This window comes from Talpa occidentalis, unplaced genomic scaffold, assembly GCF_014898055.3.
Source record: "Talpa occidentalis isolate TD23 unplaced genomic scaffold, MPIMG_talOcc4v2.1 talOcc4.15, whole genome shotgun sequence".
In the NCBI taxonomy this organism is placed as follows: Eukaryota; Metazoa; Chordata; class Mammalia; order Eulipotyphla; family Talpidae; genus Talpa; species Talpa occidentalis.
Window position 1 is genome coordinate 8451969 of NW_023601543.1, and position 16471 is coordinate 8468439.

The window sequence follows — 16471 nt, forward strand, 5'->3', positions numbered from 1 at the left end:
GATATAAAACCTCGAAATCCAAATGAAAGTCAAGAGCTGGCAGCATACAAACAAGGTACTACTGCAAAATAGTTACTGAAATGAGACTATAACACACAGACCAGAGAGAAATCCACCTTCTGTAGGACACAAAGACAAAAGCCATCAATGTCAGCTGGAGACGAAAGCCCCAGAGCTGTCACCATGGTGCATTTCTTGGAAATTAGCAAGAGATAACTTTATTTTTTTTAAAGATTTGTTTATTTTTATACAAGAATCGGGGTACAGGCCAGAGATGTGGGGGGGGGGGTGAGAAGATTCACCAGAGACAGAGCGGGGAACAGAACAGGCAGATTGACCAAAGTATGCTGCTGAGGGGAGCAGCGGGTGAGACAGGAGAGGTCTGCTGTGCCATGTGTGTTTCTCCCTGGCCTGCCGGGAATCGAACTTGTGCTGCAGAGGTTGCGGATTGCTTCATAGGTTGCGTCTTAACCCCTGCACCACCAGGGAGGCCCAAGAGATAACTCTTTCTCTCCTTGGATGGAAACGAATGCAGGGGGGTCACTCTGTATTTGGCTGTCCCCCTTTCTGTGGCAGATCCTCACACGTGTTCAGGATGAAGATTTCACTCCTATGTTAGATGACTGAGTATTGCACTGATGTGGTGAGAGCTCTTTTTCATCTATTTTAGTCATATATTGGTTTATTCATTTAACAAGCACGAACCAAGTTGCTCTGACTTGTTGCGTTTTTCATTGGGCTTCTGGAACTGAGTTTGTTTGTTTAGAGTTAAGTTTTAATATGAAAATGCATGCTTATTTTTTGTAATATATTCCAAGAGGAAAATAGATGTTATATATAGAACTTCAACAAGACATGTAATGTGTAAATTATAGGCCCCTCTTATTGTTATGCAGTCAGCACTTAAGACACTTTATGCTTATTGATCTGGAGAAACTATAAACTTGCAGCATTTGGAAAAGTTGAAGCGTAATAGCATCTGGGAGGTTTGTTATGTAGGCACGTTTCTGCAGATGAGGACTACATATTTAACATTGCAATGAACCAACCCTATGAAAAGAAGTCTGTGGAATCAGGAATGTCCCTGTTCTTATTTCCATTCTCTCCACCAAGGAGGAAGCCTTCCTACTAGAGTGAAATGATGTGTTCAGGAAGTGGAAATACTACTATTGTTCTGTGAGGGTGTGGAGAAATGTGTGGGCCCTGTTCTTGTCATCTGTCTGTCTATCATTTATCCATCTATAATCTATCAATCATCTCTCTAAATAAAGTGCCTGCCTGCTGCGCTTTCCTCCTGATACCTTTATCCATATTAAATGTTAAGATTAATTCTCTGGAAATCTCAAGGTAATCATAATCCTAAGGGCAGGGTGAAAAGGATCAGCCTTGATGTGCTACTGGTCGGGTGATCTGTGTGCCTGGGTTGCTTGGAAAGGGCAGAGGTCCGCAGCCTTTTGCCTGCTGGGACTTCTTCAGCAGTTTCCATAGTTTGCAGAATATGTTGATTTTTTTTTTAAGATTTATTCATTTATTTATACAAGCATTGGGTATAGTCAGAAGCATGGGAGAGTGAGAGAATTCACCAGAGCCAGAGCAGGGAACAGAACAGGCAGACTGATGAAATACACTGCTGAGGGGAGCAGCGGGTGGCAGGAGAGGTCTATCGCGCCATGTGGGACCCTCGCCGGCGGCTGGGGATCGAACCAGTGCTGCAGAGGCTGAGGGCAGCTTCTCAGTCCCAGCAGCTTTAGTCTGCATCCCAGTCACCCAGCTTCCCTACACTGTTGGATCCTCAGCCTCATGGTTCTTTACCCCTCAAATAACAGTATCTGGAGTGGCCTGCTGGCTTGGTGTGACCCAGCACAGGTGCAAAGAATCGAGCTGAGGTGTTGCTGGAATGATTGTGTACCAGATGACACTGCTAGACTTGCCTCAGGAGCCACAGTCACATCTGGAAGGCCCAGTGCTCACAGCGGGGCTGAATGTCAGAGCCCAGCATCGCAGGCTACCCGTTGGGTTCTTGCGTTGATCACCTGTCTGCCAAGTGGAGCATGAGTAATGAGTAAGAATCCCAGGCACTTTTCAGTCCTAGGTTTGCTGAAAGGCTTGCCCCCCACCCTATGCTGGGTGCCCCAACTGCCTTGAGAAGTGTGGATGGAGCTCCAAAGGACAGTACGTGACTGGTGTGGTGCGGGGTGGGAGAGCTGAATTCTAGCCTGGCCCTGCCATTGCCGTATTTTCGGGCCCAGGCTTCTCTTGGCCTCCATTCTTCTCTGTTAGGTGGGCAGGGAGTCTGACGCTCTCACATTCTTAGATTGGCCTGTGAGCATTTGGAAGTTGTTTAGAAATTACAATGGAGCATTTTGGCAAACTGGTCTGTGTGGTTCAGGAGAGTAGGGGACAAAACCCTTTCCTCCTTTGACAGAGAAAATTAGACAGTGCTTTGTTTCTGTCACCATAAGGCAACTAATAGGGAAGCGAAAGCCATCACACTTAAACAGCGAGTTACAGCGGCTGCGCTATGTTAACACCCTTTTCTTCTCTCAGCGAGAGTTCTACTCGAATCTGTCACTTCCAATATTGCAGCAGCATGTTGCCGCCCATTTAGGTTAAGTAGCGACAGTGACTTGGAAAGCACTAAAGATTTTTATGTGGTGGCTGCCAGCGCCCGAGGTAGAACGTCAAGAAGGCCGGGCTCGCAGGTGGGCTCAAAGGCTCCGCGTGTTTAGCAGAGGCAACCCGCCGCAGGTGGCTCCTGGTGAATTCCTTTCCAAGTTCATGGGGACCGGGATGACGGTGGATCACAGACTGATGGGCTCCTCCCTCTGCCACCGGGAAGACCAATCACAAGAGGTGGAAAGCCACTTTCCCCTGCTGCCTTGGTGAGCTGGTGGTCTCCGTGGCAACCAGGGGCTGCCTTTCACCCCTTGCAGCTGGGACTATAGACCTTTAGTGATTCAAATTTGTAGCCACACGTTCCGTGCATGCATTCCTATTCCCCTTCCTGTGGCTCTGCTCTCATTCCACCCCTGACTCCACAGGGGAACTGATTTCTTTTGTTTGTTTCTGCCAACTCATTCCCATCACTTGTTACTTAAGTCTGGATCCTTTCATGATACCGGATACAATTCTAATTCCTACTCTGGGATAAACGGGGATTCAGATTCAGCTAACATTTATTGTAATAAGGAGGGTTGGCTCTGACAAAACAAGTTACATACACGATTTTATTTTGCTCACAGATGATAGAAATGTGAATGCAAATTGAATAAACATGACTGCTGTTTGGCACACAGTGCTCCCTCCTGGAATATTCTTTGGATACAGGAGTGAAAGAACAGGTCTATCAAGGTCAAGAAGGGTCTTTGGGGAAACATCCTATCAAGATCTCATCATTATACAAATGGAGAAATCAAAGCCCCACATGAGCAGTGACTATCCAAGATCAAATTCGCAGCTATTTAGACTCAATTCTGCTTCAGGTGGCCCCAGACCATTGTCCTATCGGGACACCGTATACGCTGCCTCAGGTGAAGCCAGGTGGTTGTAGTGGGAAATGTCAGCCTTGTCGTGTGGCACTCACATATTCTTCTGAGTGCTGTGGCAGATGTAGTGGGGACAGTACTCTGAGAATCATTCAACAAGGAACACTTTTTGGGAAATTAAAAAATATATTTATTGATGCACATATTTGAAAGATTAAAGACTAGAGTATTGACACTACAGTATTGACTAGAATAACTTAAAAGAAATCAGTAAGAGTGAGGCCTGGAGAAAGCAGCAGCTTGGGGGTCAAAGTGGTCCCAAACCTGATTTTGTCAGTTGGCCCGCACATATTCAAACACAGGGTGACTGACTCACATGACCAAATTCACCAAAAGCCAAGGTGTGAACCAGAATACCAGTTGACTCACTCATAAAGGGAAGCTTTCCAGCAGACTGAAGTACATGTGTTGGTTGGTCAGCAACTCTCTGGAAGATTCAGTATATCATTATAATCACGATTATGTCAAATAGTTGCTTGCTAAGCATGGAGCCAACCAGAGAATGGGGAGTCAGCGGGTTCATGGAAATGACTCATGAGATGCTGCACCCCTCTCCATGGCGGGGTACACCAGGTAAAGAGACTTGGAGCTCATGTTCTCTGGGCTGAGTGACATTGTCTTCAGCCCTGCACAATACTGGGGACAAACTGCTGACATATTCTTTCTGGATGTCTCCACTAGTGCTAGATGGTAAACTGACTGTTCTCTTTCAGTTACCATTGTTTCAGACAGGGGGTGGTGTTAGCTATCTTAGTTACAATGTCGTGCTAATTTGCCTTCATGGAACCATGTCTATTACCATATCAATTTCAAGTGCTTAGGGAACTATTCTGAGGTCCAGTCCTTCCATTATTACCACAACATGACTTTCCCCCCAGGCCCTTCAGGCACGTTCATCCCTATGGTCTGAAAGGCAAGTCCAAGACAAAAGTAAAAGCAAGTCTGGGTTTGATAGACATGAGTACTGTATATGGTAGTAGTGCCTGTGTAGGGAAAAGTGGGGAGAGGAACAAGGAGAAAAACTGGCATAGGGATTAGGAGTTGGGAAAGGCAATGGATACAGGAACAAGGGTACAGAAAGGGAAGTAGTGCTTCTGATGAACTTGAACCTGTCCTGTGTGAACTTGCTCCTGTGTTCTTCCTTTATGTGGCTGGTGCTGGTTTTGTGATGGACTAGACAAAATGCCCTGGATTACAGAGCTAATGAATATTAATGTTTGGTGGGAGAAGCAAGAAAAATCTGGAACATGGAATGTTGCTGAGGAGGGAGAATCAGGAAGGTGCTGCTGATGGGCAGGAAAAAGAATTTAACTTCATCATTTTGTCAAGGGCTGGATCCGGTTAAGATTTCCTACCATGTTATATTTTTCCAGTGATCACATTTTCTAATCTATTTGTTCTAGTAAATATGAATTCTAGATCAACTTCTCCCTGTAAAGAGCAAGAACATTACTCATTCAAGCTTGAAAATATTTTTTTTCTTTAAGTGAGCTTTGTTTTTTCCTTAATCCAGTTGACATAGCGCGACACCTTGGTATAGATTCCATATTTCCCTTTCACCGCACACTCTTCACCCCAGCTAATAATTCCGGTTAAGAAACTGATGCCTTCCACTTCAGTAATGTGGGGTCCCCCACTATCCCCTTGGCACGAGTCTTTACCTCCCTCATGGTAGCCGGCACAGAACATGTTGTTATAGATGGTGAACTTTGTGGACCGGAGGCACGTGGCTCGGTCAACCAGTGGAACCTTAAGATACTGAAGAACCGAAGCTGATCTGCCCCTGTTGAAGATTCTCCCCCAGCCGCTCACATACCCTGATCCAAATTTGAGGAAGATGTTCGTGTATTCCTTGTTAGCAACACAAATAGGTGTTACATAGCTGTTTAGTGTTAAGGGTTTATCCAGTTCCAGAAGGGCAATGTCGTGGCTGTACTTATTGATGCTTGCGTTGTAGCTGTGGTGAGGAATAGCTCGGATGACATTTCTCCTTTGCTCCGTATTTTCCATCTTCTCCGTATTATATTCACCTATTGAAAAATAAATTTCTTTTTCAGTCACAGTCTTTTCCATAAAGAAGCACATTTGCTAGAAGCCCACCCAACATCCTGTACTTAACTGGCAGCTTATGTTCACTTACTGAAAGTAAACTTCTCTTTAGACACAAATAGTCTTTCACATAAACAGATTTTCCAAGTGTGCGCTCTGCATTCCTGAATCAGTTGGTAGCGAAGTGTCAAGGACCCCAGTCTTATTGTTATGCTTCTGGGGAAGTATCATGAGGGCCGCAAGACCATTCAGGGCCATCATAAGGACGGTCCTGTCCATTTGGGCTGTTACAAGACTTATGCTCTTCACAGGCGATTACAAATTTACTTCTCATGAATTACTCGATACTTCTCCAATTTCAAGTATTTTGACCCCGTGTTTTGAGCAGAAACAATGTATTCATTTAGTCTTTCACTCAAATGTTGGCCAAGGATCTGCTACAGGTTGTGCCAGGTTTCGAGATACAAAAATCAGTGGTAGGCATGGCTTTTGGGAAGGTGTGGTCTGATGGGGATGTGGACACATCAGTAACGATTGAACCCCAGTGAGGTGAGTGCTAATAAAGGTCCACCACCTGGAGGCATGGAGGATGGCACAAGTTGGTCCCTCCAGCACTAGCCAAATTATTTCGCAGCGGTCCTATGAGACCTTGATAAAGTACACCGCAGAGATAGAAGATACAGCTAGCGCTGCTGCAGAGTGCCAGCCCTTAGCATTTTTACCTGCCACAACCGTGATGTTCACTCCGGGTTCGATACAGTGGGCCGCTGTGACGACCCATTTCTCATTAATGATGGAACCGCCACAGAAGGCATCGATTTTTCCATTCAAAAGGACCTGTGCAAACAAAATTATGAGTCTTACTACATACTAGATTTGATTCAGAACGAAAAAAATGGGTGTGCTGTTTATAGGAGTGGGCAAAAACTTGGCTTATAGGTGCTGGCAGAACTGGAGTGTTTCTGGAAAGTGTCAGCTTTGCAGGGGGAAGGGGAAGGAGAGTGTTTCCACCATCCAAAGAGCCGGTTCTGTAACTATCTTGACGGGAAGGGGCAGTGAGCGCCAGGGGGCGCTCTCGATGAGGCAGCCACGAAGGAGTGCCTTCCTTTGTTGGCCCCCACACTGGGATTCCTTTTGTGGGTGAATCACAGTCTCAGAGAGCAGGAATTGCTTCACGGGGACACGCAGGAACATTCCAGAATGCACTGACTTCACTCCTGGGCATCAATAGTTATTACTGAGTCTCTGGTCCCTGCACGAGGAAATCTCGATACAGATCATTCGAAAGAGAAAAAGGACTGCGTTTGCTAGAATGTCTTTTCAAAGCTTTCCCATACCGGAATATTAAGAGATGAAACTGATGGATTCCTTAAGGGCTGTGCTCAAGGCCGTCCCGGCCGCCAGTGAGAGGCAGGGCTCACGTCCCGTCCACTCTCCCCTGGCCACACCCCACACCCCCTACCTGGATAGGTGAGCTGCTTTGCCCTAAAAGGTCTACTTACCTGTGCTTGAATTGAGAGTAAAGTAAAAAGGTTTTCGGGCGCTGCTTTGAACCTAGTCATTAATTAGGTATCAGGAAATACAGTTCTCTGGCTATAATCTGCGCCCTCAGAGGAGACCACGCATGTTTTTGTCACCCTCACACCTAGATCAACTTGGAGAATTTCACTTGCAATGAACAAGGGCCTCCATCCCCTCTTGAGGAAGAGCGCTGAGAAGTGTGAACACGAGAGGGCGCACTCAACATTTGGTAAACCCTCCATGGGAACTCGCGAGCTCTGGGAGCAGCGGCCCTTTCAGGAAAGCACACACAGCCCCAGGCGAAAATCCATTCAAAAAGTGGGGATCGGCCCCTCTACGGGTGAGTCAGGGAAAGGCCTTGGGGCACGCTCTAGTGGGGGTCTCTTTGTCCTGAATTCAATTTACTGAGCACTTACTAAGTCCTAGAGACTGAAGCACTAGCCTCCTCGCTGGAGACCCATGGTGCTGGCTTCTTGCCACGTCCATCTTCTTCCCAGTGTCTGGCTTCCCTGCTCACGCTAGCTGTTGTTTTCCATTTTGAAAAGTTGTCAAATATAGGAAAGCTCAACAGTCATATAATAAACACCAGTGTACCTCCCACTCAGATTGAACAATCTTATTTTTTCAAATACATATTGGTTGCTTGTGATGGGCAGTGATCATTGTACTAAGTATTCCAGGTACATTTCATAATCAACACTTTGTGGAGAGATAGTAATATTGTCCTTTGTAGATGAGCGAAGCAAGGGTCCATAGACCTGTTAAGTGCCCTGAGCCGAGCTCCTGGTGAAGCTGGGAGGCAACCCTAGCCTTGCTGGCTACAAACTCCCTACTCCTGCGCACCCAGGATTGCTCCAAGTATGGCCTGTGGACCAGTTGCTGGAGACTGATTGGGGAAGTTTGCCAGATGCGGACTTGGGGACCCACCCAGTTTTAATCAGAATATTTGGGCGAGGGATGTGAGAAAACGAAGATCTCTGTGTTTGAGAAATCTGCTTCAGAATTTCTAAGGTGTGGTGACCTTTATATTTTCAAAGTGCTCAGTCCAGGCAGATCTGGCTACATAATGTTTCGGGTTCACTGCAAAATGAAAATACAGGCCCTTGGTTCCAAAGACAGGCAAAAAATACTGTTGAAGATACTAAGATACAAAACTTACCCCTTTCTTCTTGCAACCTATTGTGGTGTTTTTAAGTTGCTATTTAATGCTGTGTCCCTCAGACATGGGTATTGGCTGCAGAATGCAGATCCTCACCTGTGCCTGTGGGCTGCACTCTACAATTTTGCATGCACATATCCTTCGGCTGTCAGGTCCCCTTTCCACCAGCCACTGCCTTGCAGCAGAGGGACGGGTAAGGCAAGGTGCTCTCCCCTCCCCCCGGCCCACAGCAGCGGTCAGCAGTGGAGGAGTGATTCCTAAGGGGCTGGAACTTCCTAGCCAGGACATGCTGGGTACCTGGGAAGGTGATGGGTATTCACCTTCAAAGTGCAGTGACACATTCCTGGCCCTGAGATGCCATGCGGCCATGCCCCCTGCCAAGATGGCCTAGGCTGTGAGCACAGAGCCTGAGCCCTCCCTGTGTACGTGCAGGAGGGCAACGCCAGTAGCTGGGTGGCAATGAGAAGGGGAGCGTGCCGGGGTGCCACGAGTTGGGGAATGGCAGTGGTCATGGGGCAGGTATGGAGAGGGGGCAGCTGGGCTGGCCAAAGTGCCAGGGGACAGGGAAGCATGACGTCAGGAACTCATTCCCTGGAGGTGGTGAGAGGTGAGACTGCAGGGATTCAGGGTGCCCCGTCCCCAGCACATGCTCAGTTGTCTCACAAGGCTTGGGCAACAAAACTCAAATGCGAAGCACTGGACTCCAAATACATGATCTAGCCAAGTGCAGGGTCCTGTGCAAGTGTCCCACTCACAAGCTCATGAAGTTGGCCTTGACCCCAGGTGCCTTTCATCCCCAGGCAAATTTGGGGAGACTGGTTCTTTACAACTGGATACAAGTAACTGGAGAGAAGAATTCATATGCAATGATATAATGGTGTGTCTCCTTTTTAGGGGGAGTTGGACAGACCTGAGCTTACTGGGCTAGTTAGGCCAGACCAAATGATGACCACTGCCCCAGGGCACAGACTGTGATGCAGCTAGTCTGACTTGCCAGAAACTTGCTGCTGGGAGCCTGGAGCTTCAACGGCTTTATATGGATGTCTGAGAAGTATTATTGCATTCTTTTAAAACTGAAGAGCATTTTTTTTTTTTGGGCCAATCCCCGATTGGTATTAGAAATGTTAGCAAATATCTTTGCCAAGAAAAAGTCCCAAAATATATTTGCATTAAAAGATATTATAAACGACTTGATTTTGGAATGTTTGCTTGGCTACCTCAGAATCACAGCTATTTAAATATTAGTTATTTGGGGAAGAGCTCTCTGCTTGGCCAAGGCCAAGTTCTTATACTACATGACTTTGGAGAATGATAGGAAAAAATGGGAAGGCAGGGCTTCCTTGGTGGTGCAAGTTAAGTCTCAGCACCATGAAGCTATTGACAGCCGTGAGTTCCATCCCTGGCCAGGGAGCTGACCCACATGGCACAGCAGACCTCTCCTGTCTCACCTGCTGCTCCCCTCAGCAGTGTATTTCAGTAGATCTGCCTGTTCTGCTCCCCACTCTGTCTCTGGTGAATCCTCTCACCCCCAGCACCTCTGGCCTACACCCCAGCTCTTGTAATCATAAATAAAATCTTAAAAAAAAATGGGAAAGCCTATCTTGTGAGAAGGCATCTGAGTTCTGATCAAACACCTTCATGGGCATCAAATCCTAACGTCTCTTTCAGACACACACACCACAACAAACACACCCACATGCCACATGCAGCTACAAAATACACGTTCACATATCTGTTTGGATGCCCTTTTTTAACAACGCCAGTCTACGGTAATAGCTTTTGCCCTATTGTCTTCCTAACCTTTCAACTTGAAGCTGGCCTTTTCCTGTGATTTTAGTAAACCTTTCTCCGCTCTTCTCCCCACCTCCAGCTTGACAATATCTTCCCCACATTTGCATACTCTTTCTCCACAGAGGAAGCAAAACCATTTCTGGGATGGACAGCTTGTTATCCTCACAGGAATGATTCTTTCAGCCCTCTGCCTTACTTCGTGGGGGTTTGATTTTTAATGGTAAACTAGACTAGCCATTGAAATGGATTGCCTCCAGCCATCTTCAGGAATAATAAACAAAATGTCCTATTTGAAACAGTTTTGTGTGGCCGGGTGAGATGACATGTCTTGTTTACATTTCTCCTAACTGGAACTTTATCATTCGAGCTAAGAAAATAGAGGGCTTCCTTTCGTAGGTAAAGTTTATGTTGCCTTAGGAGCTTCAAATAGCACCTCCCTCGCCACACACACCATGAACACTCTAACGCCCCCAGCAAAAAATAACAACAAAAACCCAAAGTTCTGGTTGGTGCATATGGTAACTGAATGTGGTCTGCTTGGGGGTGTGTCCTGCTGGAATGAAAAGGACTGGATCTCTGTGTGAAGCTCTACAGGTCAAGAACTCAGGTACTTTTAAGGAGAGCTTTCAGGCCAAAGCTGAGGAAGCCAAAGAATGGGAAAATGGCAAGGCATTTTAAAGATTGTTTTAGCCAAGAATAGAATAAGGAATAGACTTTCACAAAAACATTTTGTCAGTGAAAATGCTTAAATAGACAGCTGTGGGAGGAGCAACGTAACCTAAGGACAAGGAACACTTCCCTACTTGCGTCCAGTGTGTTCTCTTTCTCAGACGTAGTGGAGTAATCTTTAACTTATTACGTGGTGAATAAATATGGCAAATACCAAACTGAGGCCCACAATAACACAAAACACAAAGACCAGGTACTTGGCTTTCAGGGCCAGTGAGACCCTAACCTTGTGCAGGAGAGGTGCCAGGGGGACTTGGGGTAAGTTTGTGCATGTGCAGGCTGTGGGCAGGCAGCGTCAACGGCTGGGGCAAAACCAAACGAAAAGTTCTAGAAAACATGGCTGCATCGCGTCTTCAAAGCTCTCATTCTTAAGCTGTTGCTGAAGGTAACGTAGCAGCATAGGCACTGCTATTGCCCTTTCTTTCTGGAATGTTTCAAAGTGTCATCGCTTCGCTCTGGCTGTATGTCTTGTTCCAGCGTCCTACTCTGCTAACGATGCAGAGACAGCCTTTCTGTTTCCACTAGAGGGCACGCAACAGACCTCGTGGAAGCGCCACGGCTCCTCCCTCCACGACCGCCTACGCCCTGGGCTTGGGGTGGGGAGGAGAAGGAGCGGGTCGGGTCGCAGGGGCTTCTGGGAAGCCTCTGTGGCGAGCTTGGCATGGCCGCGGCCTGGCTTCCGGCTCCATGAATTGGACAGAAGCTCTAGAATAAGTTAAGAAATGAACTGGGTCGCCAGTGAGCCCTGTGGAAGGAGCGCATCCCCCTTCTGGGGCTCGAGGCTGCACTGGAGGGGAGCCGCGCCCAGCTGGCACGACTCTGCCGCCAGGTGACTCAGTGCCCTGGACACCCCTCCACCCCCGGGTGATCTGTCCAGCCCCGACTGGCCCCCGTGATGCAGCAGCTCTTGAGAGTCCACAAAGCCCCAAGCAGTTGTTCAGCCAGCGTCTGCCCCCAGAGCTGCTGCGCTCCCGTAACCTACGTGCTCGCCAGGCCTTGCTTAACCCCGCCGAGTCGCCGGCCTCTCACTTTCCCCCAAGTCCACCAAGAAAAAGTCGTCTCCCCGCCGTGGCCCTTTAGCTCTGCACACAGCGCACCTAAACCTTTTCTAGTCCATGCCCAGTCCTTCACCCCGCACTTACTCGCAGTGGGAGGGAGCTCCCGGGGCTCTGAGCCGGAGGTCTTCCCCCAGCGCTCACTGTGTCCCCCACTTCACCGCTGTCTGTCAAGGGGTGGTGTTTTGAGCCACGCTGCTCTGGGTGACGTGGCTAAACAGTATTTCCTGCCTCAGAGCCGTGGAGGACGCTTTGGCGCGTGCCAGTCCGGCTGCTGCTGGCCTCCCCTGGACGGCTCGCCCGCAGCAGGTGCGCTGAGGTCTGGCCCGCGGGCCCACCCAGGCTTCCCGCCCCGCAGGCGGAAAGGGACGAGGCGGGGCCCGCTCCCACCAGTGGGAAGACATTCCCGTGGGTTTCATTTCCGGTTTCCCCTTTGTCTAAATGGGACTTTCGGACACACAGTCTAGCTGTTGTTTTTGAAACCAGTAACCTTTGCTGAGAAACTGGGTGGAGGCGTGTGGAGGGGCAGTTGGCAGGTCACAAAGGAAACACTGCAGAAGGATGACGGGGTCTTAACCCCGGAGGAAGTCGTTCAGCTCTACGCCTTCGGGAAGGCGCACAATCTCGTGCTTTGTACCTCTGGGCAGGAATCTTCGTTCCTAGGGGGGAGCTAGGAGTGACATGCACAGGTGCACGTGCACAGCTGTGGAGGAGCGACCTGGAGCACTGCGAAGGGTCTTAGCCAGAGTTGATGGGAAAGAAGAAAAGGTGCACTTGCTCTGAGCTTGCAGTGAGAACATGAGAAGATTGAAAATATTTATCATTTATATCTTCTCCTCGTGGTAAAACTGCTACCATCTCATGCTTAAAAGAAAAAAAGCATAGCTTGCTAGAGTTCCTAAAATTTCTTTCAGCGAATGCTTGCGTTATTAAAATCGATGTTGTTAAAACCAGCAAGCTTCAGGTTTAAAGGGGGCCAGTGGGGAAGTGAGAGAGGATGTGACGAAATTGGGACTTAATTACTTCCCCCCACCCCTTTTTTTAAGCCCTCATCACATGACTGTATTTGCCACTTCAGTTCTGGGATGACAAGGGAACAATGCGAAGGCCACAAGGGGTCAATGCTAAACCCACAATGCCTGCGTCCTGGCAATTTTTCTTAGTCCTGTTTTTTTTTTTTTTTTTTTAAAGAGAAGTCAAGTTCTTAGTTAATGCAGCTCCCCTGGGTTCCTGCACCCCTCTCTCTACGTGCCACAAGCCCAAAGAAGAGAATCGGTATACTGTAAGATCTTTGTTCTAACCGGCTAATCCACTGAAGTTGGTACATAGTGAATGAAAATGTGCAAGAAAGCAAATAGTAAAATGCAACAGAAAATTCAATACATGGATGTAAAACAGAATGAAATAAAAAAGCATAGTTGGAGTGGCTAGCCCAAGAGGACTCGTTCAAGGAAAGGTCGATGGAGGAGGTCAGTCTTTGGAGGACTGAAGGAGCATAAAGAGGTGATGAGTGGCAGCAGGGGTGATGGTGGCGGAGGGAGGAAGCACCAGTAGGATGCCGCGGGTGGGGGCGGGGGTTGGAAAGGAACATACGGTGGATCTTATTTGCCATAAGATCAAATTCAACCAAAGCAAGGGTCAAAAAGGAGAGTATAAAGTCTTGGTTGTGATGGCCCTCCACCCTTTCGTCCCATTCTCCACAGTACCTGCCAGTCCCCACCTCCCAAGTGTACTGGATAGATACGTAACTAATCTCAGCAACTTCCATTGGCATTAAACGCAGGGATTCTGGCTTAAATTGTGCCTTGTTTGAAGACTGAAAAGTCTTTAAAGCTGTTGGATTCTGATGGCAAAGGCCCAAACCTCAGTAAAAACTATTTCGGAGTGAGGCACCCTCAGAATTCCTACAGAATCATATGATTGTGGCTACTAGAGAGTTTTATGTTAGACAAACTTTCTGACATGATGGAAATGTTCTGTAATCATGCCGTCCAAGGCGCTAGCCACCTGGGGCTGTTGTGCCCGGGTGTGACTGAGGAGATGCATTTTTAATTTTGTTGAAGGATAGTTAATTTCGATGGCTATCTAAATGGCTATCTAAATAGCTACTTGTAACATGTGTGGCTACTTGTTACCTTATGGGACAGCATAGTTGGGGTAAGGACCAACCCTGCTCCTCACTTCTGGGGCTACCCCTTTCCTCGGTGGAATCACACAGGCTCAGTTACAGTCCAGGTTTGACTACAAATCTAGCTCTTGGCTGTCATTGCTAAAGTGTGCATATATATGGTGGTTCTCTTGAGGGTTGTCTGTAGCTTGCACCTGGAGAAATGTGGAAGTAGGTGCCAGGAGTCTGCTGTTTGGTGTTCTATCACAAGTCTGCTTCCTTTGGACCACTGGGTTTCAAATTGAAGCATGCATCAGAATCACCCAGATTGTTGGGTCCCGCCCCCAGAGCTTCTGCCTCAGTAGATTGGTGGTGTAGCGTGAACATCACATTCTTAAGTTCTGAGGTGATTTGAGGCTACCACCCTTTGAGAAGCACAGCATTGGACCAAGCCCCTATCTCACATTCTAGTCCCAGTAACCAGTGCTAGCCTTCATCCTTCCTACTTGTCTTTTAAAACTCTCTTCAGAGTGATCCAGTTTGCCCTGGAACTAGAGACTTTCTGTTTCTTGACAGTTCTCTCAAAGGCTGTTGCTGAAGTAGTACCCTGAACCCCAGTACCTGTGACCCCACATCTAGACCTCCTTGATGCTTCTTTTGGAATACATGCATGTAAAACAGAATGAAAGCATAGTTGGAGTGGCTAGCCCAAGAGGACTTGCTCAAGGAAAGGGTGATGGAGGACCTTTGATGCCAGACTGTCCTTGACCTTGTATGATAGCTGGCCCTGGACTTCTCTTTCTGTAGCTGCCCACCTCTTGACACCTGATAATGCTTAATGCTGAAACTTGCATAAACTCCTCTCTCGCCCTGATGGTGCTGTCCAGTGTCCTAACCACTGGCCTCCCACCTGGCCTGTCCCTTTCCTGAAGCTCTAGTTTTGACATACTGTCCAAATAGAGTACCTGCCAAGGGAATTGACCTGGTTTGGCGTTTTTTCCACCAACAACTCGAGTCAAGTCTTCAGATGATTGATTGCTTTGAGTGACGTTATTCAGAATTGTTATAGCTTCAGTAGAATTTTCGTCATCTATGTCGTAAGAAAAACTCTCAGCCCGTGTAAGTTTCACAGGAATGTTTGGGACAGAAACTCTTCCACATGGAAATGGCACTAGAAAAACAATTAAAAAAAATTAGTATTCTGATATTTCTCATTGGCAAACAGAACATGTATTATTCCAGAAATCGAGAATGAGACCCATCCTGGTCACTTCTGAGAATGAGGCCCATCCTTGTCACTTCTGAGAAGCAGGCCCATCCATATTAAAAAAAAAATCTAATCAATGGCTATAGTCTCAAACTAAAAGGTTAATTGCATTATTTTCATGGAAAGTTTTCAAGGCCTCCATGAAGAGAACATTTGGCTCAGGAATCCATCATCTTTACAGATATGGAACAGGTGTTCCAGAATCAAATTTAGAAAGATTTTATAAAGTCGAATGACTTTCTGTTTAGTTTCTTTACTAAAAAGTCTTACTCTCAAGTGCTGTCCCTAAATGGAAGTCTGGTGATTGGCATCCTATAACTTTAACTTTAGAATTAGGTCAGTGGGACTTCTGTCCAATTTTGTAGACTAGACTCTAAAATGGATTTAAGGTACCTGTTGGGGATGGATCGTTGTGATTTAATTACCTGGCTGTCAGATATTCGCCAAATATATTACTAATATGATTGGGATAGCCACATCCACCTGGGAAACCGATCACTATTTTACCTTGACTTGGTTTATTTCCTTCTGTTGTCTACTGATATATTGGGGACATCAAGAATGGAAATTTGTAGTCAAGCAAAGTCACCTCACATTTCATTTTCATTTCTCACTATCCTTCCAGCCACATTCCTTATAACAGACATTTCTATAGCAACCAGCTGCAGCAAAGTATCATGAAGACAGCAAGTGGTAGGGAAAACAGGAAATTAGTTCAAAATACTTATGTAAAAATATAAATCATCAACAATGGCTGGAGAAAAGGAACCATTACTATTGAAAGGCAGAAAAGCTTATTTTAGGCTTGACCTACTTATTCTGCTAAAGCTAAGGCTGTATTCAAATGTAACACTTAATAGTTGGAGGTGGTGCTCAGTGTTTTTTTTTTTTTTTCTCTTATAATATAGAAAGATTTAGCTACTGTGTCATCCGTCTACACTGGAAGTTAGGTTTTCAAGGTTAAAATACACATAATGCATGCTGGCACATGTGTGCATACGCCTCATGTTCCTTCCAAGGTAGGCTGGCTTTGGAGCAATGTATGTGAAGAACTAAGTAGAAGGACAGGCAGGCAGGCCGTTGAAGCAATTAGATGCTCTTCATTTCAGTTGCAGCTTGTACACCCTTGGCTTCTGGTCCTTTCTTTAATTTCCTCTGCTGCATGCATGGCTGAGATAGGTATCTAGCTGAGGAAGGGTGCATGGCTTCACGTACCACTTAAATAAGATATCAGACTTGGGAAATGTA

General features: G+C 46.8%; 1 protein-coding gene across 1 annotated transcript in view; it reads right to left on the reverse strand.

Moving 5' to 3' along the window:
- Positions 1–5027: 5027 nt before the first annotated feature.
- F9 (coagulation factor IX) overlaps positions 5028–16471 on the reverse strand; it is a 32441-nt gene continuing 20997 nt past the window's right edge. The window contains exons 6-8 of the mRNA XM_037512876.1: positions 14922–15127; positions 6317–6431; positions 5028–5575 (exon numbers count right to left, since the gene is read on the reverse strand). Of these exons, the coding sequence (XP_037368773.1) occupies positions 5028–5575; positions 6317–6431; positions 14922–15127 (869 nt within the window). The remainder of the gene's footprint in view (positions 5576–6316; positions 6432–14921; positions 15128–16471) is intronic.